The 24575-nt window shown below is 50.6% G+C and overlaps 2 protein-coding genes across 2 annotated transcripts; one reads left to right on the top strand and one right to left on the bottom strand.

Annotated features, from left to right (window-relative positions):
* On the bottom strand, positions 1–20283 carry LOC104571050 (zinc finger protein 341). The gene is made up of 15 exons (XM_088538693.1): positions 20168–20283; positions 17527–17637; positions 15823–16010; positions 14554–14706; positions 13716–13955; positions 12244–12439; positions 11425–11509; positions 10352–10542; positions 9198–9391; positions 7867–8075; positions 6181–6277; positions 4378–4510; positions 3417–3528; positions 2565–2635; positions 1–1269 (listed from the first exon to the last, which is right to left on the bottom strand). Exons 1-15 carry the CDS (start codon positions 20196–20198, stop codon positions 755–757), a joined length of 2526 nt encoding a protein of 841 aa, XP_088394819.1. The 5' UTR covers positions 20199–20283; the 3' UTR covers positions 1–754.
* A 531-nt stretch (positions 20284–20814) lies between these two features.
* Positions 20815–23405, top strand: LOC104571108 (peroxisomal membrane protein 4). The gene is made up of 4 exons (XM_088538725.1): positions 20815–20927; positions 21281–21343; positions 21656–21854; positions 22869–23405. The coding sequence occupies exons 1-4, from the start codon at positions 20815–20817 to the stop codon at positions 23130–23132; spliced, it is 639 nt and encodes a 212-aa protein (XP_088394851.1). The 3' UTR covers positions 23133–23405.
* The last annotated feature ends 1170 nt before the right edge of the window (positions 23406–24575 follow it).

The raw sequence follows: 24575 nt of genomic DNA, 5'->3' as shown, positions 1-24575 counted from the left end.
TGGGAAGAACTGACTCCTTGCTGTCTCATGTACTTGGAAATCCTTGGATATGAAGAAAAATCATGAAAAGAGCAGACACCACGGACAGAACACCAAGCACACAAAAGAACCCACACACACATGCACTCAGAGCTGGCACCAACACAACATGCAGCTGCTCTCACCCACCCATTCCACACAGCACTGCAGCTCCATGGTGTTCACAGCACAGGTAGTACAGACAAGGCCATCCTTCTACTGATAAGGACGGAGAAGAGAAAGATACCAGACGTGATTCAAGGGTATTTCTGAACAGTGTTCCCAAAGGATTTCAGGATGAACTCGCTTCCACTAGGAAGGATCATTTGTTTGCTCTTAGACCACCCAAATACTGGGCAATACAAATTTTAGGCTAGAAAAACCACAGATGGAATAGGCTGTGATTTGCAAAGCCATCTGGTTTCAGCAGCTCTGTTTGTTGCGAGGCTGTAGACTCCTTTTTCTCACCCTGATTCAGGGATCTTAGTCCTTCTTGCCCTATACTGACCAGGGATGTAGAAGGACAATATGGAGCTGTTCCCTTCAGTGCCTTCTAGCCAGCAATGGCTCTAGATAGTCCTTTGCCCAAGGAAGGGAAGAACAAGTGGAAATGAAAGCTGCTCTCTCATATCCATCTACCTCCCCACAAGGGCTTTGGTCTTTCACTGTGATAATTTTCAGCACAGTCTGACACCCCTGGCAGCAGGTCCCAGCCACACAGTGGCCCTACACATCCTCACTCAGTTGTTTGGATGTAAACAGGCACAGCCAGCATGGTGCAAGGGCCATCCGAGGCAGCCTGTAAGTCTGCCAGGGCCAAATTGGACGCGATGTTGCTGGGCTGCCCCGGGACAACCAGGTCCGATTCAGCAGCTCCTGACCCCCCCACTACAATGGACAGGACAGTGTCCGACTCTTGGAATTGTTCTTTGTTTGGGCTGCTCTCCCGGGCGCTCTCCCCAGCAGCACCGTCCTTCAGCTCTGCCAGGGCCAGCTGACTGGGGAGGGAAAGGCCCCCCTTGCGCCCCCGCGCCACTCGCTTCTTCTGGGGCTTCCTGAGCTGCAGGTCTTTGTCCTTGGGTGAGCCCAGGTGGCACTTGTGGTCCTTCATATACTTGTGGCGCGTGAAGCCTTTGCTGCAGGTGGGGCAGCGGTACTTGTAGTTGCCAGTGTGCGAGCGCTGATGTTCCATCATGTGGGCTCGGCGGCTGAAGGACTTGTTACAGTACTGGCACTTGTGGATCTTCATCCCTGCACGGAGCGTTGGAGGAGAGAAAGAGCTGTTAAAGAACCCCGTGTCGGCACGCAGATGTTCAGACAAAACTGCACCTCACCAAAGAAGGACATGGCAGCCTCCTCTTCCCCGCAGATGTTCCCTGATAAAACATCCCTCCTAACATATATCCTCCCTCCCTCTCCTACCCTGCAGCTTGAAACAACTTGAAACGTCTTGTCCAAGCAGCCACATGCTGCCACATGGTTTGCTAATTAAAACAACTAGCCACCCCCACACACACCTCACCCCAGCCCATCCCCACCATGGTCTGAGATGACACTGTGCCAGCTAATCAGAAAAGTAGGTGCTGCTACACCTTGCATGTCAGGATTGAGGAAGGATTACAACATTAGTCCTGGCCTCCAATAAGGGTTTTAAAATCTTAACAGAAAAAAAAAAAAGTGTCAAGTGATTGTGGTGAAAAGACAGAAAGACAGATCACAGACTTAAAATTTGTGGGTATTGTTTGTTTTTTTTTCCAGGTGCATTTGGTAAATAATAGTTTCACTTTTTTTCCCTGCCAAATATGGGAATATGCCAGAGCTTATAAAATATCAGCCATGACAATGTCAGCACAGCCCTACCTAATCACTCATACCAAAGCTTTGCACGTGACAGGAAAGACAGTTTTACCCCAACAGACAAAATCCACAGAGTTCCCTAGGGCCCAAGAAAAAATGGTTTGTCTCTATTAGGAGCAGGAGCATCATTTTTGGAACATAAAGAGAAGGGAGTTGAATCCCAAGAGCTCTCCTCTTGAATGGGAAATAATATTATCAGTGAGGAGTAGACAGATCACTGTAGACATTCATTTGAAAGCGAGCACACTGAATAATCCAGCAGTGTCTCAAGAGTCTCAGCCAGCAGGGCCTGCCTACAGGTTTATAGTGCAGTAGAAAAGAGCCAAAAGATAGACACGACTGTAAAACACAAGCTTGCATAATCAGGTCTGCAACCACAGAGATAAAAAGCTAATAAACAGTATTAAGAATTCAGGCTTATGCATGGAAAACACTGGAAAATTCTCCCGCAAAACTGCATAGCAGCTGTGTTAGCTGAGCAATGGGTGGAGGGACATGGTGGTGAAAGCATTTGCAGTGAACACGTTGCACTTCTGGGGGTCACAAAGGAGAAGCACTTTCACCATTTTCCACCTCCTGCTTCTCTGGATTACTCCTCCTGTAACGTGCTCCCCCAGTGTCACAGCGAGTCCCAACAACTTCTTCATGCCTAACTACTGGCTGCAAGGGCAGGGGCCAGCTGCACTTACCTGAATGGGACAGGATGTGAGCCTTCAGCTTGTCTGGTCTGTTAAACTCTTTATTGCAGCCTGTGTGGCTCCTGGAAGAAAAACGAACATGGTTGAGCAGCACAAATCAGCTGGGTATTGGTGCACAGAGATGCTCAGCCATTCAGCAATTCACAGCTCTTTTCCTTAGCAGGCCACAGGTCCCTGAGAGCTGCACTACTTCAACCCTTCTGGACAGGGCAAGAAATAAACACTCTGTCACATGGACACATCTGATTTCTGCTAGACCACACCTTGCCCCTGTCACCACAAATGCTCCTAGAAGTAGCAAACTGAAGATCCCAGCTGGAAGCAGAAATATTCTGGAGGAAGCTGCAAGCTAGTTAGAGCGGGGAAAAGTCACTCAGTCTCACTATGTCAAAGACCCCACGACTGTCCCAGAGACACTTTCTACAGGATGCACCCACTATACCTGACTCTCTGGCTTGTGCATTAGCTCCCACGTTGCCAAGTGCTTTTTGAGACATGACAGCTGGGGACATCACTACACTCAGCACTTTGTGCTCAGATAATATTCTTTCCTTTCCTCGGTGCTCTCTACATGTAGTCCCCAGAGCCTCCCAAGCAGGCAGGCATTATTTTACACAGGTTGATGAACTGAGGTGAAATGATGCAGTGCTGCAGTAAATCAGTACCAGGGATTTTCTAGGTTCCTAGTTCAAGAGCACCCAGCCTTACTGCTTCTCCAAGAACCAGTGGATTGGCAAATGCCATACATATACCATGCCATACGTATATAAAGAAACATTCCTTTCCTCCCAAATCCCATCACAACCCATTAAGACATAGCACGATGCTGGAGACACTACGTACGAGAAGGGACATTTATACTTCTTGAAAGGCTCGTGAATCAGCATATGCCGCTTGAGTTTATCTTTCCGATTGAAGGCTGCATCACACACCGAGCACTTAAAGGGCTTCTCTCCTGTGTAAGCAAGAGAGCAAGAGTCAGGGAGCGCCCAGGGACACACGGCTGCCCTTGTCATGTACAGGATTCACTCTGGCAGCAGAGCCAGTTTTTGTTTCTCCCTAATCTCTCCCAGGTTTCCCTAGGCTGCCTGATGGATGGATGGATGGATGGATGGATGGATGGATGGATGGATGGATGGATGGATGGATGGATAGCTTGCAGTCCCCATCCTCCCTGGGGCCAGCTTTCTTGGCTTCTGTAACCCTGGACAGCAGGGAAGCCAGCTCTGCATCCCACTCCTAACTGGTGCGGTACTGGGCGTGAGGCTGATCCAAAACCATGCATTACATATGACTCATGCAGCTGACTTTTTCCAGTTGTCTGGAAAATAGCCAGGGCATTATGGGGCACAGCAAGGAGGATTACAGTTTTGAGACATGGAGCAGTAGGCACAGACCATTTTGGATCCAGCAAAGCCAGCAGTGCACTGGATCTGGTAAAGTCTCTTGGGCCCAAAACAGATTATCCAGAGCCACTTGGGTGTCATGTCTGCATTGTATTTCCAGAATTTCTGGGTCTAGCCTGGATGGCTCCAGCCCACTAACGTGCACGGGTCAAGCATCGTCCCCAAGAGGCAATATGCTCCCAGCCCAGAGCCAAGCATGGAAGCTGCACTGCCAGGGTTCTGTGCCTGGAATAACAAGCCTCAAGTTGCCTCTCTATCTGCAATCTCAAGGTTACAGCTCATCTTAAATGGGATCACCAGGGAGCTGGGAAGAGGAAGGTCCCATTCATTGAGCTCTGATCCCCCAGCGCCTGTTCCTGGAGGCTGCCAGCGGGCAGGGAAGGCATTCAGCTCCGTACCCGAGTGGATGTGGGCATGCAGCTTGAGGTAGTGCTCCCGGCGAAAGAACTTCTTGCAGATCTGGCACTTGAATTTGCTGCCCCCACCGTGCGTGGGGATGTGTCGGCGCAGATACCTCTCGCAGGGGAACACCTGTGAACACACAAGACTAAGGCTAAGACCTGGCAGCAGGCAGGGGAGATCCCTGAGCCTGCATGGGCAAGGGAGGCATAACCTAGGTAAAAAGCCAAAGAAGCTCAGGATGACTGTGTTCTTGGAAAGGAAGCACCGAGGAAATCTTCAGTTTTGTGCAAGGAAAATAAACATATAGCTTTTTTGGAGCAAAAAAGAAAAAAAAAAGGCTTCTTATCCTTAGGAAACAAATAAGCCAAAAACTTTCTGCTAGATTTTATAACACCATTTAAGTGCTGACGACCAGTGCCCCACATGGACAGCCCACTGGAGCCATCAGTAGCACAGGCTGGGTAAGGAACTCCAGTAGTTACCACCTTCCCACAATGTTAAAATTATTTTGCACTTCCCAATCAGCTATTACCAAAGGTTCCCGTGCTGCTGTACACCCATTCACAGTTTTTATAAAGTCAGTCCCCTTTGGCTAATGGGGATATTGAAAATATGCAAGCACAGGGGAGCCAGGGGTTCTGCTGCCCAGGGCTGGGCTCTCACAGCATCTCCAGAAGCTGGCAGTATGAGTAAGAATACCCTCAAAAAGAGAAATGAAAAAAAAAAATCACTGCTGCAGGCTCTCAAAGTCTTACTGTTGCTGCCGCTCAAAGTCCCACCCAGGCCCAAAATGGCATTTGTCACCTGGCAGGGGGAGCGGAGGAAAGACAGGTAAAGAAACACGAGTTACTAACCATGGCAGGAGTGTGTTTCCCCTTCCTGCGCTACCTCAGTACAGAGTGGTCACTCCTTTGAGATTGTTCCTGCCCCCACTGCAGGATTTTCATTTCCTTGGCTATAAACAGAGGAGCAAGGGTCCAAATTTTAGTCTGGATTTCAAATAATAATTTATTAGAATTCAAATCCCACAAAATTCTGCCCCTTAAGCCCCCTCGGAGGCCAGGCTGAAGGGAGTATTTCCAGTCAAAATCTACCCGGGCATTGTTCCAGTCCCCCTCACAACACTCAGACAGATTCCTCTTTTCCAAGGACACAGAGCGTTCATCCAAAAGAGTGGAACATGGGGAGACCCAAAGATTTCTACCATGGCGGGAGGTGAGGAGAGCAACATGGATGCCCAGGCTCTCCAGGGACTTCCCAGGCACAACCCTTCCAGCCACGGATAGCTAGGCATGGTGGATCAAAGCCCTTGAGACACATGGCACTGATGCCACCCTAACACTTCCCCAAAAGCTGCCTCACTTTTCCAGGCACACCTGCTGCTAAGAAATAAGGGTGGCAGCCCAGGGTGTGAGGTCCCATACCTTTGAAGGCCCGAGCCAGCTCCGTGCTGGGTGTGTCAAGAGAATAAAGGAGCTCAGTTCTTTGCACGGCATGAACCCAACGCAGCACGTCGGTGTGCAGGGGGTGGACAGGGAGAAATGTCCCCTTGCAAAACCTGGGCATCAAACGAGGCCCAAGAGAAAAGCCAGCACTGAGGAGAGGAACGTACTCTGCACGAGAGGCAAGAGAGCTGGAGGCCATGATGCAATCGCTTCCAGCTCTCCGAAAAGCACCTCTCAAGCCTGCCAGTCCGTACTGAGGTAGGAAGGGAGAGGAAAAGGAGTCAAAGGTTCCTGTCCCCCTCGGAGCCCTAACTGCACGGCCAGGATTGGCTCTGGCAGCGGTCACCCACCCACCTTCTGGCAATGAGGGCAGGGAAAGTTGTGCGTTGCTGTCTGCAGATGATGCTCCAGGGCTTCCGGGGTGGAGTACTTATTTACACACTTCACACATCTGAATGCAGAGAGAAAGGACAGAGCTTGTGAATGAGGCTACCAACAAACCCCACACCACAGGCTCACCCCAAGCTGGACTGAGCACACCCACTCACCAGTCACCTTCTAGGTTGGTTTTGGGCAGAGATGGCTTGGCACAGATGACACCAACATCATGATGTTCTAAAACCTCAACAACCCACATGGCCAAATCACACTCACTTCCTTCGCAAAGGAGAGGTGCTGGAAAACTGGGTGGAAAAGTCTCGAAATCCTCTGCTACACTAACTCTCCACACTTATTGGCATGAGCACCCAGGGACCTGAGCATATACTCCACGGTTCCTGGTGGAGACGAGCCCTAAGTAAAGACCTATTTAAAACACCTCTTCCCATCTTTCCTGCCAGAAGACTACTGTTCCCAGTGAAGAAGTTCTTGGATGACTGCGCAGTGCAACTGAAGAACAACTGAAGTGCAACCTGTGGCTGGAACAGTCACAAGATAATATTCTCCCAGTTGGGGTTTCTGGTGTCAAATGAAGTTTGGGTTCACACTGCTGCCTTTCCGGCACCCCCGACCTCTCCTCCACCTGCTCATTTATTCCCATAAACGCAGCAGTATTCCTGAGACCTCTGCCAAACCTGACCGCTCATGGGCAAGGGGGCAAGCATTGTTAGTAACGAATACACAGGCACCCACACAGTGTATCTGCTGTGAAACCTTTCTTCCTTTGGAGGTCACACTAGAACCTCCCCAAAGATAAGCAGGGTTCTGACCCCAAGGATCACAGACAAGCTGTAGGATGCAGCTTCCCAGTACAAGGGTAGATAGAAACTATGGCTCAACTAAGAAGCAGCAGATACTTATTCCACAAGGTTCCTAAGTGACCTCCAGTTTCTACTGGACCTCTTACTCTTCCTGTATCTACCTACAAGCACTTCAGCTGTTTCCAAGCACTGTTCCTGGAAAATTACGACACTTCTTTTCTACATTAATAGGAAGGTTTTCCCAGGAAATATCCCCTTTTCAGCAAGAGAAAAGGAGAAAGAATTCTTTTTCCTGGGCAGCCCTCACTTCCTTCGCTGAAGGTGATTAGAGAACCACAGAAGACAGGCTGGGTAGGGGCTCCCCTGGGTCACTCACCCAGCCCAAGGCAGACTCAGCTGTGCCCACCTCACTCTTGGTCCCTGGTAAGAGCATTTGCAGTGATGGGATCTTCCCATGCAACCGGTAACAGTGTTCTGTTGTCTTTCCAAAATATTCCTTGTTCAAATTTCAACCCATCACTCCCTGCCCTGTCTTCCACTCACAGGGGAATCATCTTTTGCTTTTGCTCTCTTCAGGAGACTGTTAGCACCTTGAGCCAGTTCACGCTCCAGGACCTGAGAGTGAATTATAGTGGGTCATGCTCTCATTACATCCTAAACCTCAGGCCCAATTCTGAGTTCAAAGTGCTCATCTCAGCAGCCTGGTGGAGGGGCCCTCAAGGGAACCATGGCAGCAGAATACACAGCCCCCCTCTCCCCTCGGGTCCCAACAGCTCTTAGCCAAACATGCTCAGCACGCACTCACTCCTACAAGCCTTGTAAGCACCAATTGCTACTGTACTTGTACATGGCCACATCCTTCTTGGGGCTGTGTTGAGGCAGCAGGCTGTGGGAGTACTGGTGGACACCCAGCTCGTACAGGGAAGGGAAGTCCTTGCTGCAGAGGTGGCAGCGGTAGCTCAGCTCCTCCTGGTGACTCTTGATGTGCTCGAGGAAGGACTCCAGCTTCTGGAAGGTCTGAGCGCAGCTTTTCACCACACACTTATATACCTGAGGGAAGGCAGGAGAGTGACTGAAGTGAACAGACAACATGGCCTTCTGGCTTCTGTCCCTTCGTCCCCCCTGTTAGGGAGCAGCTGAACTGATGCTATGAAAGCAGCATCACCAGAGTTCCCAGAGAGCCCATCGTGACCGCAGCTTTTCCACAAGGCCGCTGGCTGGCACACAGGAAGGGGCACAGCAATGAAACCCTGCTCTGCACTGCAGCAAGGCATCAGGGTGGTCTAACATACTCTCCTTCTGTTGCCTGCCCCAGAGGAAGGTCTTTAAAGAAGAGCGCAGAGCAGCTTCATCGTCAAAATGTGGGTGACAACTCTAGGTCAGGACAACAGCAGAGACTCCTGGAAATGGAGCAGGAACTAGGACAAACTCTACTCGTGCTGCACAGTACCCATCAGGCTAATGCCTAAGGCTCACTTTGCCCACAAGAGGCCCTCCCAGGGCATAGCTAACAACACAACTAGATTCCTTCCCTGACCCCCACAGCTGCTGGCCAACAGCTGCAGAGGATGGGCAAACTCAGCACAGCTCCCCTCCAGCAGGACTTGCTCCTTTTCCATTATGATCCCTCGGATAAGACCAGGTTCAGAAGCAAACATAGCGCCAAAAGATGAGCCCCACTAACCCTCACCCCTCCCACCTCTGAGAGTTGGGCTGAACTAGCTCAACTTCCACAAGACATTTGTTCTGCAAATGCAGAACATCAGGGCATTTCCTCTGAAGATAGCGAGTGACATGGAGAAAGGGCTATTGTACTGAGCACCTGAAATTACCCAAATAGGTGAGATCACAACACCCCAGTGGTGATTGTCCCACAACCTGAGAGCTGCCATCTACACTGAAGACCTTGGATTTTGCTTCTTTCCTTTTTCTCTAGCTGCCTGAACCTGCTCAGCAATTTCTCACCAGCAGCTCTGCACTGCAGAGGCAGTGGAGCTTTTCAAAACCACCCAGACCACACAACACATAGCAATACAGCGAGCTACAGTGCAGGGGAGGCACAGACAGCTTTAGAGAGCAAGCAACATGCCAAGGACAGATAGTGGGTGCCAGGGCACAGGACAAAGCCTGTCTCAGTCTCACCAACACAAGGCACCCTCCATCCTCACTCACCTGCTCGTTCTTGTGCTGCGTCATGTGTGATTTGAGCTGGAAGTAAGTGTTGAATTTGTTGGGGCAGAACTGGCACTGGTAAGAGCTATCAATCAAGACAACCTGCTTGGCTTCCAGCTTGCCTGCCTCGCTCTCCTCCAACGGGGCCATGTCTTGGGGAGCTTGCACAGGGTTCCTTGAGGGCTCACTCAAACCTGAAGAACAGGGAGACAAAGTCGAAGGCTGCAATCAGGCAGCTCTGAAAGCTGCTCTGCAAGCCCTGTACTGCCAAGACATCCCAGGCCTGGCACTGGTTCCAGACTCTTCCTTTCTTTCAGATGAAACTTATTCCCCAATTTTCCTGTCTACAGAATATCAAGGGCTTTGATTTCTCTATCTTCCTCTCCTTGACCTGTTCCCTTTACCACACTGCTTCCAAAGAAATAAATGTGCCCCACAGAGAAGTCATCATGGCAGAGCCCCTCCAAGGAACTCAAGCCAGATTCACTTCCCATCTTAGGCAGCAAGATGGGAAGGGGGACATGGGGGAACAAGATGGGAGGCAACACACACAGTCCAGCAGCAGCACTGAAATCTGCATACAGCAGATCTAGTGGTACCCTGGCCTAGACACAACATTCCCACACAGTTTTGTTCCCTCCCCTCTTACCTGAGACTGAGGAAATCCACATCACTGCCTGCAGCAAGCAGTTTTTCTCTGCCTCTAACATTTCCAGTTGGCCAGACCCACCCCAGGCATGACTTTAGCATCACAAAGAGGCCAGAGCACTGGACTATGTTAAATCACCATCTTGTCCAGACACTGGATCAGAGCTGCCAAGCATGGCTCACACGCTGCCAAAGCTGCAGCCCCAGAGAGTAAGGAAGGAGAAGATGCCTCCTGTTCCCATGTATGACCAGGCACGGAGATCAGGACGGCCGTCTCGCCAGTGTCTGAACACACTATTGCTATGGGTGTTCATGAGCTGCAACAGGACACACTGCACTTGTCTCATGTGTGCTGCTAAACCCCAAGGCGGTATGCAGACATGCCCCCTTGCACATACAACTCCTTTCTCTCTTCCTTCCCCATCAGGGACGAGAGGATGCAGCAGCCTGCAGACTCCTCACATCATTGCTTCCCCTCTAAGACACGCTCTCCCCAAGCAGCAAACCTGTGTTCTCCTCATCCTCCGTCTGGTTGGGGTTCAAAGCCATGACCTGCACCGTAATGGAGTTGCGGGAGATGGTGCACCCCAGCCCTGGAGGCCACACTTTATGGGTCTGCATGTGCTTCTTCACGTTGGACTTCTGGGCGAAGGCTCGGCCGCACACAATGCACTGGAAGGGCTTCTCACCTGTGTGACTGAAGGCAGGAGACACCGGCTCAGCGGCCCCCAGCACAGACCACAGCAGAAAGGCTGCTGCAGGACTGCACTGAGCACTCAGCACTCTCAGCCAGGGGACAAGAAGGGATCAAAGGAAGAAGAGGGGAGGAGAGAGAGCTCTACCACAATGCAGGACATCACTCTGAAGGCTTCCACACTGACCTCTGGGACCTCATTGCTCATCCCTGTCATGCCTCCCTCCCTCACTCACACATAGCTTTTAGCTTGCAATCCCCTGATCTCCCTGAATCTGTGTTCCCCTCTTTGCGGCCAAAATACTCTGCTTTTCTGCTGTGGGAGAAAAAGTTGGCTCTGGCACCTGGCATGGGAAAGGGATCAAAACCACCACTTACTCCTTCTCACCTGCCACAAGTTCTGCAGTCTCTGCTGGGGCAGATACTGAACATTTTAACAGCTGCCTGGCAAAGGCCTCCATCTTACAAGAGCTCCCCACCTAGACACTGGGTTGGCCTATGGTTTGGTAACACCAGCCCCCAAGCAGCCCTTGCTTGCTAGGGTGGGAAAGGAGAACAAAGGCAGAGGGAAGCAGCAGAGGTGACACTGTTCCAGCAGTTGGGTGACAAGAGGTTTGCCTTTCAAGGCCATGTCTATGTCCCTAGTCCCACTCCTTAATCACCAAGAGGGTTACACCAACGATGCAGCTTTCACCCCACCTGCTAAGCTACTCACTGGGAGAATTATACTGGAGGGAGGAGGGTGAAGGATCACCTCCCGATGTGCTATGTATTCTGGGTGGCAAGACAAACACAAGGCCTATGGGACTGTGCAGTCTCCCTCGACGGCACTATGTCTGATCCACCCCAGCTGCTTGGCTGCATCCACACTGGTGACACTGTTACCTTCTGATGTGCTGCTGCAGGTCAAAGTTCTTGGTAAAGGCCTTGTCACAATAAGTGCATTTCAGCTTGGGGGACTTGAGTTTCCCTGGAAGCAGAAGAGTCAACACAGGAATGAGATCGTGCAGCTCAGCCCCATCCACCCCAGCTCTGCACCCAACACACATCTACCCCGGCAAAAGATTAAAACACTCATGAGGATGTGCCTGGCTAGAGCAGAGAGAAGTTTAGGCTACATTTAATGTAGCCTGAGCTACATCTAAAAGTAGAAGCTCTGCATAAGAAAGGGAGGCTCTGATGCTCATCTTTCCTGCAACCAGACATACTCCTCTCCTGCCTTGCCTGCGGACAGGCACGTTTTGCTTGCAGGCAGTACACACACCAAAATACGTAGCAGGGACTGGGCTGCTGAGACCTGCTGAGTGTTAAGGGTCAGGCCACATCCAGCCTCTGGGCTTGCAGCTGGGCATTCTTGCTCAACTTAACACGGACCAAGCTCTATCACCTTATTTGCAGGATATCCCCTTTTTCAAGCATGATCCAACAAGCATCCAGCTGCAGTGTTTTAGCAGAAGTCTGCACCATGCAGTGGCACACTGACAGTCATTTCACGTGTGTCCAGAGATAATGGACAAGAGGCAAGTTTGCATCTCTGGCTGCTCTACATAGCCTTGGGTATGCTGTCCTGTTCCTCCTGGAGAGGAGAGTGCACAGCCAGTGCCACCCAGCAGAGTCTGGAGAGCCTGCGGTTCAACTGTGTGCTACAGGACAAGCCCAGGGGCCTGCGGGCTAGAGCAGGGCAGCAGCCATGAGGACACCTACCTTCAAGCAGCCCGCTCTCGGCTCTGGAGCGTCTGCTTTTGGCAGCAGAGGCAGAATCAAAGCCAACCACGTTGCCTCCTCCTGCACTGGTCAAAGGTGTGGGAGCGCTGGTGCTCTTGGATTTGAATCCCTGCTTCCCAGGGCTGAAGACAGGAGGAGAGGGATATACAGGATTTTCCACACACTGGCTCGGTACCTGGAAGAATGCAATTATCAGTGGAAAAACAGATTTAATAGACAGTGTCATGCTGTGCCAAGCACAGCACCTATGACTCTACACCTCCAGCAACACTTGCCACAGGAGGGTATTAGTTCAGCCGTTTTCTGCCTCCTGCCAAACCAGATCCAACTTGTGTTTGGATCAACAGAAGTGTTTGATCCAACAATGTGTCTCTACCTAAAACTAATGGCAGGTACTGCATGAAATGCTCTTGCTGAACACCACCAAGCACCCAGGATTTTTTCTATCAGAAACAGGAAAACAGAGAAACTCTGAAGGAGCTCTCTAGTCTCCCCCAACTAGGTCCTACACCTAGAACGGGTTCTCATCCTTCCAGAGAAGGTTACCAGACCTCCAGGCCCTTCTGCCAACCAAGAAGGACTGCAGAAGGGAAGGAGGCACAGGAAAACTCCAGTTCCATTTACACTGGCACTATCATTAAGAATGAATGTGGGGTGACACTTAGAGAAGAAAACAGAGACATCAGTCTGGAGGAGTGTGGCTTGAGCTCTTTTCATTACGCACTCTGATAAATTAACACAGAGCACTAAGTATCCAACACCATCATCCATTTCTGAACACCTGCACTTCCAGATCAGACGTCAACTACAAAGACAAGGCTGGCCAACTTCTATCACACCCGTAGTTTCCAGTCCAGAGCCCTTTGACCTCTCCTGTACAGCAGCAGGCTGCACTACAGAGCCTGCTCTTGAATAGGGACACCTCTCAAGGTTACTCCTCCAGGTTGAGAGCTTCCTTACCTGCAACAGATCCTCTGTATGTGACCGACAGCATGCTGAAACTTTGCTAAGTTACATCTCTGACTGATTGTGCATACAATCCTTTCGACATAAACCACTGACTGAGTCTGAGATTGAGACTGGATCCAGCTGCACCCAGAGTCTTCTGAGGAGTTTGGAAGCAAGGGGTTCCACTCTGAACCTCGTGACTCATCGGGAGGGTCTGCTCGACACTTTCATCTCACCCTGTTCTCCATGCAGTAAATAACTGAGTGAATCTTGCCATTGACCCTTGTCAAATCACTGCCTTATTTACAACTGAACTTTGTTAAATCACTGTCTTACCTCAATAAAACACATTGCTTCTCTCTTGCAATTGCCTTCTCCTGTTCTCAGAACCCCCCTCCTCTTGATGACATCTTTCCGATCTGTACTTGCTCCCAGAGGAAATAATTTGTGTGTGTAAAATAACCTAACACATCTTCCCAGACTCTAATCCTGCTCAGCCTTACCTCTATGGGTGGATAGGGCTGCATCCCCAGTGACTGGATCTCCACCGTGCTGCTTGCTGCCATGGGAGCAGGCGCGCTGTACACTTCGACCACGCCACCACCCCCAGCACCGGGCTGCCCCGGAGCCCCCAGGCTTGGTGGGGGAGGCGGTGGCGGCTGCGGAGGGGGCGGCGGAGGAGGCGGGGGTGGCGGAGGGGGCTGGGAGAGATAGCCAGCCCCAGTGTGCATATTCAAGCTGCTCTGGAAACAGAACAAGGAGAAGCAGGCACACAAGGCATTAAAAATGCAGCACTGGTCTAGCAAGGCCAAAGTGGAAGTGCTGCACCCTCACACCCACGTTCCCCATAGGGTTTCAAATGGCACCAGCGGCATCAGTGACAACACCGCCAACACCCAACTGCCACGTTGGAGCAGGCTGTGCAGGCAAGCAGAAGGTTGGCTTGATCTGCTGGTAGGTATCGTCTCCAAGCACTGAAGTCCCACCGCTTTTATGCCTTTTTTTTTTTTTCTCCTAACCTTTCTGGTTATTAAGGACTTTTTCAGAGCTTGGAGAGAATATCCAGCCCTGAGGAGAGCATACACCAACCATCCCTTGATGAGATCCGTATGGCGAACTGATGAGGGCTCTAAAAAAGGGGAGAAAAAAGGTGGAAGATTATACTACAAATACCTGCGCATCCAGCAACAAGGACAGCAGGAGGGAGCAGACCCTGGAGTTATCCTGTCATTATCTATCAGGCCTCCCTGGACATGGCTGTCACACTGGGAAGGTGTCCAGGACTCAGCATCGAGGCATATTTCTCTAGTGAGGCAGCAGGACTCCCCCGCAGCCCCTTACCTGCACTGAGGGCTGCACCGCCGGCATCGGCTGGTCCAGGGAGGTGAAGGCAGACATGGCCGACATCAGCACCTCGTCGCTAACCAAGATGTTCCCCTGCACAAGGGTCTGGATCAAAGGAGACGGAGGAACCGTGATGTATGTAGAAATTTGCTGAAAGAAAAAAAAAGGTTGCACTGTTGATCATCAACAATAAAATCAGAATAACAACGACACTGAGCTTTTTACTGACCCTCTGCATCTCTGCTTCCACAGGGTCTAGCCAGTAGATAAGCTAAGGTAATTATGTACCACTTCTTATCAAGTCCTCTGCAGTTTCTAGCTGTAACAGTAAGCAAGCTCTGGAAATGTTCACCTCAGAAGGAGGTACAAAGTTTTCTGACTGCTTGAAGAAGTGGTCATTGGCTCAGATGGTTGGATATTAAACAAGCTTTGCAGAAGCAACTGGCTGCAGATAATTTGGGGCCTTTGCTGGATGCTTTCCCTGCTAGGAAAGGTGGGAAATTGGGGGATACTGCTCTGGTTGCAGATGGTGAACATCAGGCTCATATCTTAAGACCAGAAAAGGACTATAGGAGCAAAGGTTGGGCTGTCCTCTCTTGTTAGTAGAAACGACCAGTGTTTGCAAACCCAGACAGCACCATCCACCAGCACTAAGTTAACTCAGAAAAACAAAAATTGGTTTGAAGCATTCAGAAGCCACCATATTGCAGTCAGAGGACATGTCATGCATAAGGGAACTGCTGCACAAACTCACTCCTGAGAGTCTCTTGGGGAAGAGAATCTCCCAAGAACAACCCCATCATACACATGACCTCACACCACGTGGGGTTATCGGCAGGAGACTGGCAGAGGGATGCAGGGGAGAGGCTGCCACAATCACAGCCATCCTCTTCTGCTCATGAGCCAAACTGCGGATCAGGGAAGAGCAAGATCCACTCCGCCCTGAGTAATATACAGCATGGGCACTTGCCAGGCCGGCTGTGACACCAGTGCTCTTCGGTGGAAATGGAGTTTACCTGAGCAGAGACATGATAAGAAACCTCCTGGCCTAAGAAAAAAGCAGCTAGATACTCATGCTGAAGGATACCTTACAGCAGAGGACCAAGCAGATGTAACATGACATCAAAATCCAACACAACCACAGCTGAGCATCCTAGAAGGCCAATCATGAGGTATCACTGGATTTAAAAGCATAATGCAGAGGTTCTCCCACTCCTAAAACAGCAGGGACAGAGCCCCTGAACCCACTGACTTGTTGCAAGGTACCTGTCGACTGGCATTTGGAGCCTGCTGCAGCGAGGTGATGGACGGGGTGTACCCACTGTTGGTGGCCAGGGAGACGGTGGAGAGGGAAGGGGTATTTCCCTGGCACTGCTCTCTCTTGTGGGTCATGAACGCAGGCAATGAGTTGAATTGCTTCTTACACTTCCCACACAGAAAGACATCTTCATCATCTGCAATTAGAGAACCAGATCACCATTCCAGCCTCCTTTCTTCAGCCAGTGTTCCATTAACTGCCAACCAGAAGGAGCAGGACAGCAGGCACCTTCTGGATCTCTAGGAGGTCATCATCAGGACAGAATCAGCTGCAAGAGCAGAACTGTCCCTCCTCCCCACTCCCCAGCTTGCCTTGAAACCAAGTGATGGAATCACACTGGTCTCTGCCTTGCACCCATATACAAAACTCACAATGTCACGGTGACAAGCTGAATCCCACTGCCTGTCCTCTCATCTCAAAGATGTGAATATCCAGCCCAGCTCTGCTCCTTCACCACTTCCTGCTTTTAGTCAAGTTGCTTCTTTCAAAGCATCATGACTATCCTTGGCTAATGCAGGTTTTACTGCTTAAGTCGCACAGATGAAGAGGAATAATTTGCATCATAGTACAGAGTCAGTGGCAAAATCAGGGCACAGTTTGCACCTCAAACCTCCCCTGCAGAAAGATTGCAGGTCTTCGGTGCCTCTGCTTGATATTAGTGGCAGAAAGAACACAACTCAGGTACCATGTTCTAGATTAAATCTGCAGCACTATCAACACAAAGAGGCACATACCACTTTTCATTAGAGACAGCTGGATTCAAGTCTCTTGGGTAAAAAGTACCCCATGGCTCGCAGGAGCGTGACTACTGTCTGATTCCCAGCACAGGCTCAGGCAGGACAGTGCAGGGGAGCACAGACCTCTCCAAAAGCACAGCTCAGAACACAGTCACCACAAGAAGTCTTCTCAATAATAGGCTGAACTGGGAATTCACTGTCCAAATCAATCTCACAGACAAGCTAGTCTCTTCCACACAAGGGGAAAAAGAGCAGAAAGAAAACACACTCTCACAAGCAAAGGCTCGAAGTATCAACCCCCCGCATAGGCTCTTGGATCTTCTGCCAGCAAAACTGCCAACCCATAGCTTGCAACACTTGTAGTTGCAATCTGCAATGGGTGGGAGACCCAGAGGCAATTCTGCACCTGCCCAACAAGTCCTAGTCCAGCACTGGCTGGTCCACATTTACCAGTGCTGGGGTAGGCAGCTCCAAAAACATCCTGAAGGCCAAAACAGGAGCTGTCATGTGCATGTAAGCCACTATTTCCCATATTCATTCATACAGATTCACTCAGTGACTGGACAAGCAGTACATCCCCAGAGGATAAGGGACTTGTCATTATAGTAAAAAATATAAACAGTAGCAAGCACTAGCAAAATACAAGCAATAACAAACACTTTCAGCAGTGAGTATACTGCTCCCTTTTTTCACATCGTAAACATGTGGAAGTGCCCTGTCCAGCATCTTGCCAAGACAAATTCCAAAAGCATCGTTCTGCACAGACCCATTCCTCCTGCTCCACCGAGCCCAACTGATGGGTCACAATGCTCACAGCATTTTCCCATGTGCACACTTTGCATCACCGACCACTGCGGAGAGCACGCTGGAAGAGACCGCTGCCCCCTCCTCTTTCTCTCAGCACTGGAGACTCACCCATGGACTGGATGGTGGTGGATGAGCTGACATTTTGAGCAGATGGATCGGTCGCCCCTCCTTGACCATCTAGTAAGGACTGCACAGCCAGCACCGTCTGATTATCCATGCCTGCAAGGGACACACAAGTGGGGAGGGTAAAGGGAGCGAAGATCAAATGCAGAGCGAACTTGCTTGCAGGATCTGCAGAAAATGAGCTGAGAAATGGCTGGTTGGACATCACGGTCCAGTCAGGGTTACAGCCTGGATGTACCTCCTTGGGAGGCAGTGTGTGACAAAACCCTTGGCGGGCAGCAGCTTTGTGTCAGCCCACCAGGAAGCTCTGCTCTGAGTAGGAGCACCTGAGACGCCTCCCTGTTTTCAGGAACACGGCTCTTGGTCCCAGCCATCGGGAGAACGTGGATACTGCATTTGCAAGTTGCAAGCGTGGGCTCCTGGCAAGGGCGTTGGGGCACTCGCTGGCCCCTCCACCTGCCATGCAGGACCTGCAGGAGAGGCAGACGGATCCCTCTCCCCCGGCCAGGCTCCCTGCAGGCGCCTCTGCCACGAGCTGCCAGTCGCTCGCTCTCATTTCCTTCTCCCTCAGGACTACACAAGAGCACACGCACCCGACATTTGTTGTCAGAGTCGGCCCGCATGCTTTGGCACAAATATTTTTCCCTACAGCTAAAATGTTCTAAAATATTCCAGATAAATAGAGAAGACAGTGGCTGCTCGTGCAGGGAGCCCACCTGGCCAGCGGCACACAGCCCCATGGGTCAGCCCAAAGCCATTTTTCTCTTGCTTTGGAAATCAGAGGCAGAGAAATGCAGAGCAACACAATTGTGAAATAAAAAATAAAAAAGGTAAAAGGTGTGATGTACATGTATCACTCCTCTCTAGCAACACATTAAAGATCTTTGCAGAATGAGACTGCCCATCATTACCAAGGCAAAACCTAGAAATAGATGCCATGAAACAGAGAGCACATGGAAGTCTAACAGTTTGCAAACAGCATAGGTGAGCAGAGATCCTGATGAGAAACCTGTGAAGAAGCAGCACTGTGAAGGACCGTAAAACATCAGGACAGGTTAGAGTAGAGAGAAGTGGAGGGGCAGAAGCAGCAGCTCCTTCTTTCCGTGTGGGTTCCTCTGCATTTTGGGTACAAAAGGCAGCCTGAAAAATGCCACAGTTTATAGAAAGCTCAGTGCCCACAAGATGCAAGTCTGACTAGACCGTAGGCAGCTTCATGAGTTAACTGCATAGCTGCGCATTTAATACAGAGGGAAATCAAAAAGTTTGGGGCTTAGCAACCAGTGAGTTAAAGCAAGCACAGTTACTCGGCGCCATTCAAGGCCGTGCACAGGCTCAAGCAGAATGCTTCGGAGCGGTCTGCATTGGCTTGAGCCTGGTGGTGTCTGTACAATGCTCTGCAAAGTCACAAAACCTAAAAAAAGCCCACTCTGCTCACCTTACTGTACGACTTCCCCAAGACCCAATGAACACACAACAGGTCTCAAGGAAACTAGTCTAAAATGTGAAACTGCTGGTTGTTGCTATTTTGTTGACTTTTCATGTTTCTCTCAGCTTGGACAGTGAAATGGGTCGGCTCCGTTTCACCTGCGTTTGGGTTTCCCCCCTGCTCCCAGTCTTAGGAGGTACCTAGGGCTCTTTCACCCTAAGCTTTTGGTTGCTGTCATGAGCATTGGGTGTCCAGTGAGGGGTGGGAGATGTTCCTGTCCCCAGCACGGACTGAGGATGTGGTGACGTCCCCAGCATTGCGGGTAGAGGCCAAGTCTCCACCACACTGAAACTGAAGCAAATAAGGAAAAGAAAATTTAAAAATTAAATCAGCCATGAAAAGCCACCACTTTTTGTGGACTTAAAAAAGTGTTGTTTTTCTTTCTTTAATTTGCCAAATGTGGCACTCTCTGGAACCTTATGAGAAACACACACGCCAAGAAGCCCGTTGTGAGGAACTGAGGCAGCTGGTTGTGCACAAAGCACTCCCAGCTCTCCAAGTGCAGCAGCTCCTCGCTCGCTCCGGCTGCCCCGAGCCCGGGGTGCTCATGGGGCGCAGAGCGGGCGCAGGGACGTCCCCACAGGAGCTCTTGCATCCCCAGGGCCACCCGCATGCAAGGTTCCTATGTCCCCAGCATCACCCCTTGTACCCAGCATCACCCCTCGTTCCTGCATCCCCAGTGTCACCCACACCCCACGGGCCCACGTTCCCACACCACCTCATGCCCAATGTCCCCAAGGGTAACTCCACACTCCCGAGTCCCCCAGGGCCACCTGCACCGCGGGGTCCCGCATGCCTCAGTGTCCTCCCATATCCCCGCACCCGCGCCGCCATCCTCGCCCCCCCAGGATCCCCGGCAGCGGGCGGGGAGCACCCGAGGTGCCCGGAGCGGCACCGAACACTGCGCCCACGCAGGGGACCTGGAGGCACCGAGGGGATAAGGGGACCCTGCGGCGCCGGCGCTGCCGCGGGGGCCGTTCCCGCCCCCGGCACCGCCCGCCCGGGACCGCTGCGCCGCGGCGGGAGAAGGGGACGGGGCCCCGCCCCGCCGCGCGAGGGCCCCGCCGGGCCGGCCGAGGCCGCTCCCGGAGCGGCTGCCGGGCAGGGGGCAGCGCGCGGGTGTCTCGGCAGCGCCGTTACCTTCGAGCGCCTCGAAGATCGCCTGCGCCATTTTGGAGTCGCGGCGGCGGAACGGGCATTGTGGGAAGCGGCGCCCGCGCCGCCAGGGGGCGCCCACGGCCGACACGGCGCCGGGGGCGGGGGAACGGGAGGCGCGGCCGGAGCGCGGGGCGCGGCCGGGGCTTTACGCGGGCAGCGGCTCCGCCGCCGCGCCCGGCGCCGCCTGGGCCCGCGGCTCCCGCACGGGGCCGCGGCGGGGCGCCCTGGCCGCGCGTCCCGGCGCCGCCGCTACCCCCACCCGGCCGTGTCAGGTCAGGTCAGGTCACGTCAGGTCAGATCCGATCCGATCTGGTCAGGCCTGGCCCGGTCCGGTCCGACCCGGTCCAGTCCAGTTTAGTTCAGTTCAGTTCAGTCCACTCCGCGCGAGGGGCCTGGTGGCGGCCCTCCCGCCGCCCGCTCGGAGCCCCCCAGCTTGGAACGCCCCCATTGGCTCCGGGGGAGACTGGCCGCGCTGTGGGCCCGCCGCCATTGGCTAAGAGGCTTGATGGACAGCTGAGGCAGCCAATGGCGCTCCCCGGAGCCGCGTGTGCCGGCGCGTCTGGCCGCACGGGCGTGGCGTGTCGCTGGGCCGCGGCGCCCGCGCTAAGGGCGTCCCCGGCGGTGCCGCCATGGCGGACGGCGCGGTGCGGTGGGCGCTGCTGGACGCCGTGAACACCCTCCTGCGGCAGCGCCGCTACCGCGCCGCGCTCGCCGTGCTCAAGGGTTTCCGCAACGGCGCCGTGTGAGTGCGCGAGGGGCGCGTGTCCGCGGCGGGGACACCCCTCGCGCCGCGGCGGCCTCGCGCTGAGGCCTCTTTCCCGCAGCCCCCGGCGCCGTAGCAGGGGGTGGAGGGGCTGTTTCCTTTTACTTCCTTGTGCGCGACCCCCTCGGGGGCCTCTGGGGCCGTGTTTCCTTGGGACGGGTCGTGTCTGAAGCCTCCAGTCCATCTTCCCATGAGACCTGCTGCTGCGTTAGGGGTGACTGAAAAGGGCAGTGAAGTTGCTTAAGTAGTGTCTTTGCGATGTCAGTAGGGCAGAAATGGGGTAGTTTGTTGATGTGACAGGAAAATATTAAAATATTGGATTATTTTTGCAGATATGGAGCAAAAATTCGAGCGCCACATGCCCTGGTCATGACTTTTCTGTTCAGGGAAGGAAGGTATGGATCCTAGCTCTTACTTTCATGTTACTGTTAAGAACATCTTTCATTTTGTAAAGATTGCTTGTCTCCAACAAGCCCAGGTTTAAAAGGCAGGAAGACGTGTGTGCCATGCTCACATCCCGTTGCTTTGGTAACGAAGCACGTTGTCTCATAAATGCAGTTATGCGCACTGTAGAGATCGTCCTTTGGTGAGAGGAGAGAATTATCAGTCTAAATGGACAGGGGGCACGGAAGCTGTCATGTCCAGGTTGGGTGACTGCAGTGGTACTGACTTTTTGCTCTCCTAATTGCCTGTTTCTTTTTTTTTAGTTTAAGAGAGAAACTGAAATCAATTGCCCAGGCCACATACACTCACTCCCGGAACTTGGCTTACTTCGTGTTCACCTACAAGGGGCTAATGGCGTTGCAGTCCCGACTACTGGGGAAAAAAATTCCACTTCACACTTTCTTTGCAGCCTTCATTGGAGGTTGGCTAGTGTTTGGTGAGAACAATGCCATCAATAGCCAGGTAAATATTTTCACTGAAAACTTGTTTTAAAAAAGAAGGAAAAAAAAAAAAAAGGAAGACAGTTATGGGCCAGTCAGTATAGCTTGGCACATACCTGGTGGTTCCTCTACATGGCATCTTTCTGGTTCCTCTGTGCATGTGTACAAGAGTTAGTGCTGCTTGGTCTACACTCAGGTCTTGTGCACTTCTGTTAAGGGCTGCCTGCAAGTGCCTTTGAGAGCTAAAAGCCCTGGTTTCCCTACAGAGTTGCACTTATTTAACTAGGAGTAAAAATATCCAATCCAAATCTATTATGTTACTTCACCTCTCTGGGTTAGCAGACTTTGGATCTGGGGCTCTCCACTTGAGAGCCAAAACCAGAGACTTTGTGGGTGTAGAACTGGATGAGATACTGAGCTCTGCTTGAGTACTGTCAAAGCCTTGACCAAAACTTAAAGCTCTGTCTGTGGTGCTGGAAGTTTAAATTGGCTGAACTGATAAAAACTGCTTGGGGAAAGTTTATTGTAAAGGTGGCTGATAACAGCTTTAGTTTGGGTTGGTAAAACAGATTTTAAAAAAAAATGTATTAATGTGTGAAATCCCCTGCAAGAGCTGACTCCTAGTATGGTTTTAAGACATGCCCAGGCCACCGAGTCTGTCCCTCCTTGGCAGGCCAACAGGGCTCCTGTGGTGATCACATCAAAAGCAGTGTCTAAGGTAGTGTTAACCAAGCAAAGATAAAATTTGTGCAACTGATTTGCAACTGCAAGAATATATTGCATCAGGTGCAGTTTGTTGCTCACTAAATTAGAGCCCTGGAAGGGAAACAGGACTTTAAGAATATAGGGAAGACACAAACACCTCCTATTTTACAAATTGCTTGTTATGTCAACCTACAGTGTTTACCCAACTGTTGTTAAGTTGGATAAATTTGTTTTCACCTCTCTTTCTGACTTAACATTTCTAAATCACTTAATTTATGCAATTTACTGGCTGTGTTACTTGCTTAATGCTCTGTGTTTTCTCTTCATGCAGATTATTATGTACCTGCTGTCTCGCATCCTGTTTGGCTTGTCTCGGTTGGCAGTGGAAAAGGGCTATGTCCCGCAGCCCAAGCAGGATCCCTTCCCACTTGTCGCTGCTCTGTTATGGGGGACAGTTCTTTGGCTCTTCGAATATCACCGGCACACTCTGCAGCCTTCTCTGCAGTCCTCCATGACTTACCTGTATGACGATAGTAATGTATGGCACGACATTTCTGACTTTCTCATTTATAACAAAAGGAGTACGAACAAGTAGCTGGTTCATTGTGAAGCGCCTTTGAATGGGGTAGTACATTCCAAAAACTAAGGAAAAGTGTTATTCTAATGTTCTGTACTGATGAACTTTGAAATTAACCTCTATCAAGCAGAGTTGCTTCTTGAGTCTTTGCCAAATTGTTCTGATTACTCCAGCCTTCTGTTGGCTCTGTTTAGAGCAAGTAAACCTCCCACAAAAACTTGCTGCAGTGCCTCAGTGGGAGAAAATTCTTTAGGAAACTTCAGTTAAAGTATGGATTTTTTTTTTCTTTTTTTAACCCTATTTTTTACTTACAGCTACATTAAAAAAAAAAACTAAATATAAAACAAAAACCTGTAACAACAAGTGGGTGAAAATATTTCTGTAATCACTTAAAAATGTTTTAGGAATTTTCTTAATGCTTGAAAGTTGGAAGTGTTTTCTGTGCCACTGTGCCCATTGAAATGGAAACATGGGATCAGGAGGCCTGCTTAGTTCTGAAAGCAAGGGCATAATTTCATGATTTCTGTGAAATACCAGAGATCTAACCTAAATGACTACAAGTACAAATGCGTGCTCCTTAAGAGAGCTCCTGCAGGTTTCCCTCAGGGAGACAAGATGTTTGAGTGTAAAACTACTAAGATACTGTGGTACAAGTTTGGTAAATCAGACTTGGAAGGACTGTTTTTTGCTCAGTTTCTCATGCACTTAGACTATATGTGTCCCTCTACAAAGTCCACTAATTTATATCCTCTAATTTATAAAATTAACTATTTTTAAATGCTGCTTGAATGAAATGCTGAAAATACATGGATAAGCAATTTAAACTCCTTAGAAAACAGACTGAAATGCATTGTATGCTCTCAGATATCAGACTGGGTGCTTTATTTGTAGGAAAGGTCTACAGTTTTAATTAGCACTTTTATTTTGGTGGAAGATGAGCATGAAGTTTTGTCTTGAGTCCAGCATCTTCCCCCCAGAGCAGTGGTACTTGTTACCTGCAGTCAGACTTAAATGTAGCTGTAGCTTGTCCAGACTTGATGCAGGGCCAAGTTGAGGCCATGGATGCACATACCAATAAGCATCCTTAAACATACACTTTTGAGTCCCATTAACAGTGCAACATAAACTGGATTTAAACAGAAGATCGGCTAGGTAGCTGTGAAAGAGGTTTTCTGTTTTATCAGAAAAGCAGTCTTTTAATAATAAAGAAATCAAACTGTTAGTTGTATTAAGTACTTGCAGTGATATATGACACTATACAATTAATGATGCACATTAAAATAATTCCTGACACACTGTTTTTACGTGGTGATATTACAGGAGATTCATTAAGTGCTTGTGCTAATTGTTTCCCCTTTGTCTCAGGATTATTTTCCTTCCTTTCTGTAGGCCTTTAGTTGTTTAAACTAAGTTACCTCTCTCCATACCATCTGCTTTTCCATCCTGACCTGACCATGCCAT

This window comes from Tinamus guttatus, unplaced genomic scaffold (genome assembly GCF_059628265.1).
Source record: "Tinamus guttatus ecotype Peru unplaced genomic scaffold, ASM5962826v1 Tinamus_guttatus_pri_ptg001150l, whole genome shotgun sequence".
NCBI classification, from domain to species: Eukaryota; Metazoa; Chordata; class Aves; order Tinamiformes; family Tinamidae; genus Tinamus; species Tinamus guttatus.
The sequence above is the reverse complement of the archived record's forward strand: the minus strand, read 5'-3'. Positions and strand labels throughout refer to the sequence as shown.

Excerpts from the sequence above, each read along its gene's own strand:
- LOC104571050 (XM_088538693.1), bottom strand. The coding sequence starts at position 20,198 with ATGGCGCAGGCGATCTTCGAGGCGCTCGAAG. Across the intron at positions 14,707-15,822 it reads CTCCAAATGCCAGTCGACAG|CAAATTTCTACATACATCAC; the intron begins GTACCTTGCAAC and ends TTTTTCTTTCAG. Across the intron at positions 3,529-4,377 it reads GCATGCCCACATCCACTCGG|GAGAGAAGCCCTTTAAGTGC; the intron begins GTACGGAGCTGA and ends TTGCTTACACAG.
- LOC104571108 (XM_088538725.1), top strand. The coding sequence starts at position 20,815 with ATGGCGGACGGCGCGGTGCGGTGGGCGCTGCTGGACGCCGTGAACACC. Across the intron at positions 20,928-21,280 it reads GGTTTCCGCAACGGCGCCGT|ATATGGAGCAAAAATTCGAG; the intron begins GTGAGTGCGCGA and ends TTATTTTTGCAG. Across the intron at positions 21,344-21,655 it reads TTTCTGTTCAGGGAAGGAAG|TTTAAGAGAGAAACTGAAAT; the intron begins GTATGGATCCTA and ends CTTTTTTTTTAG.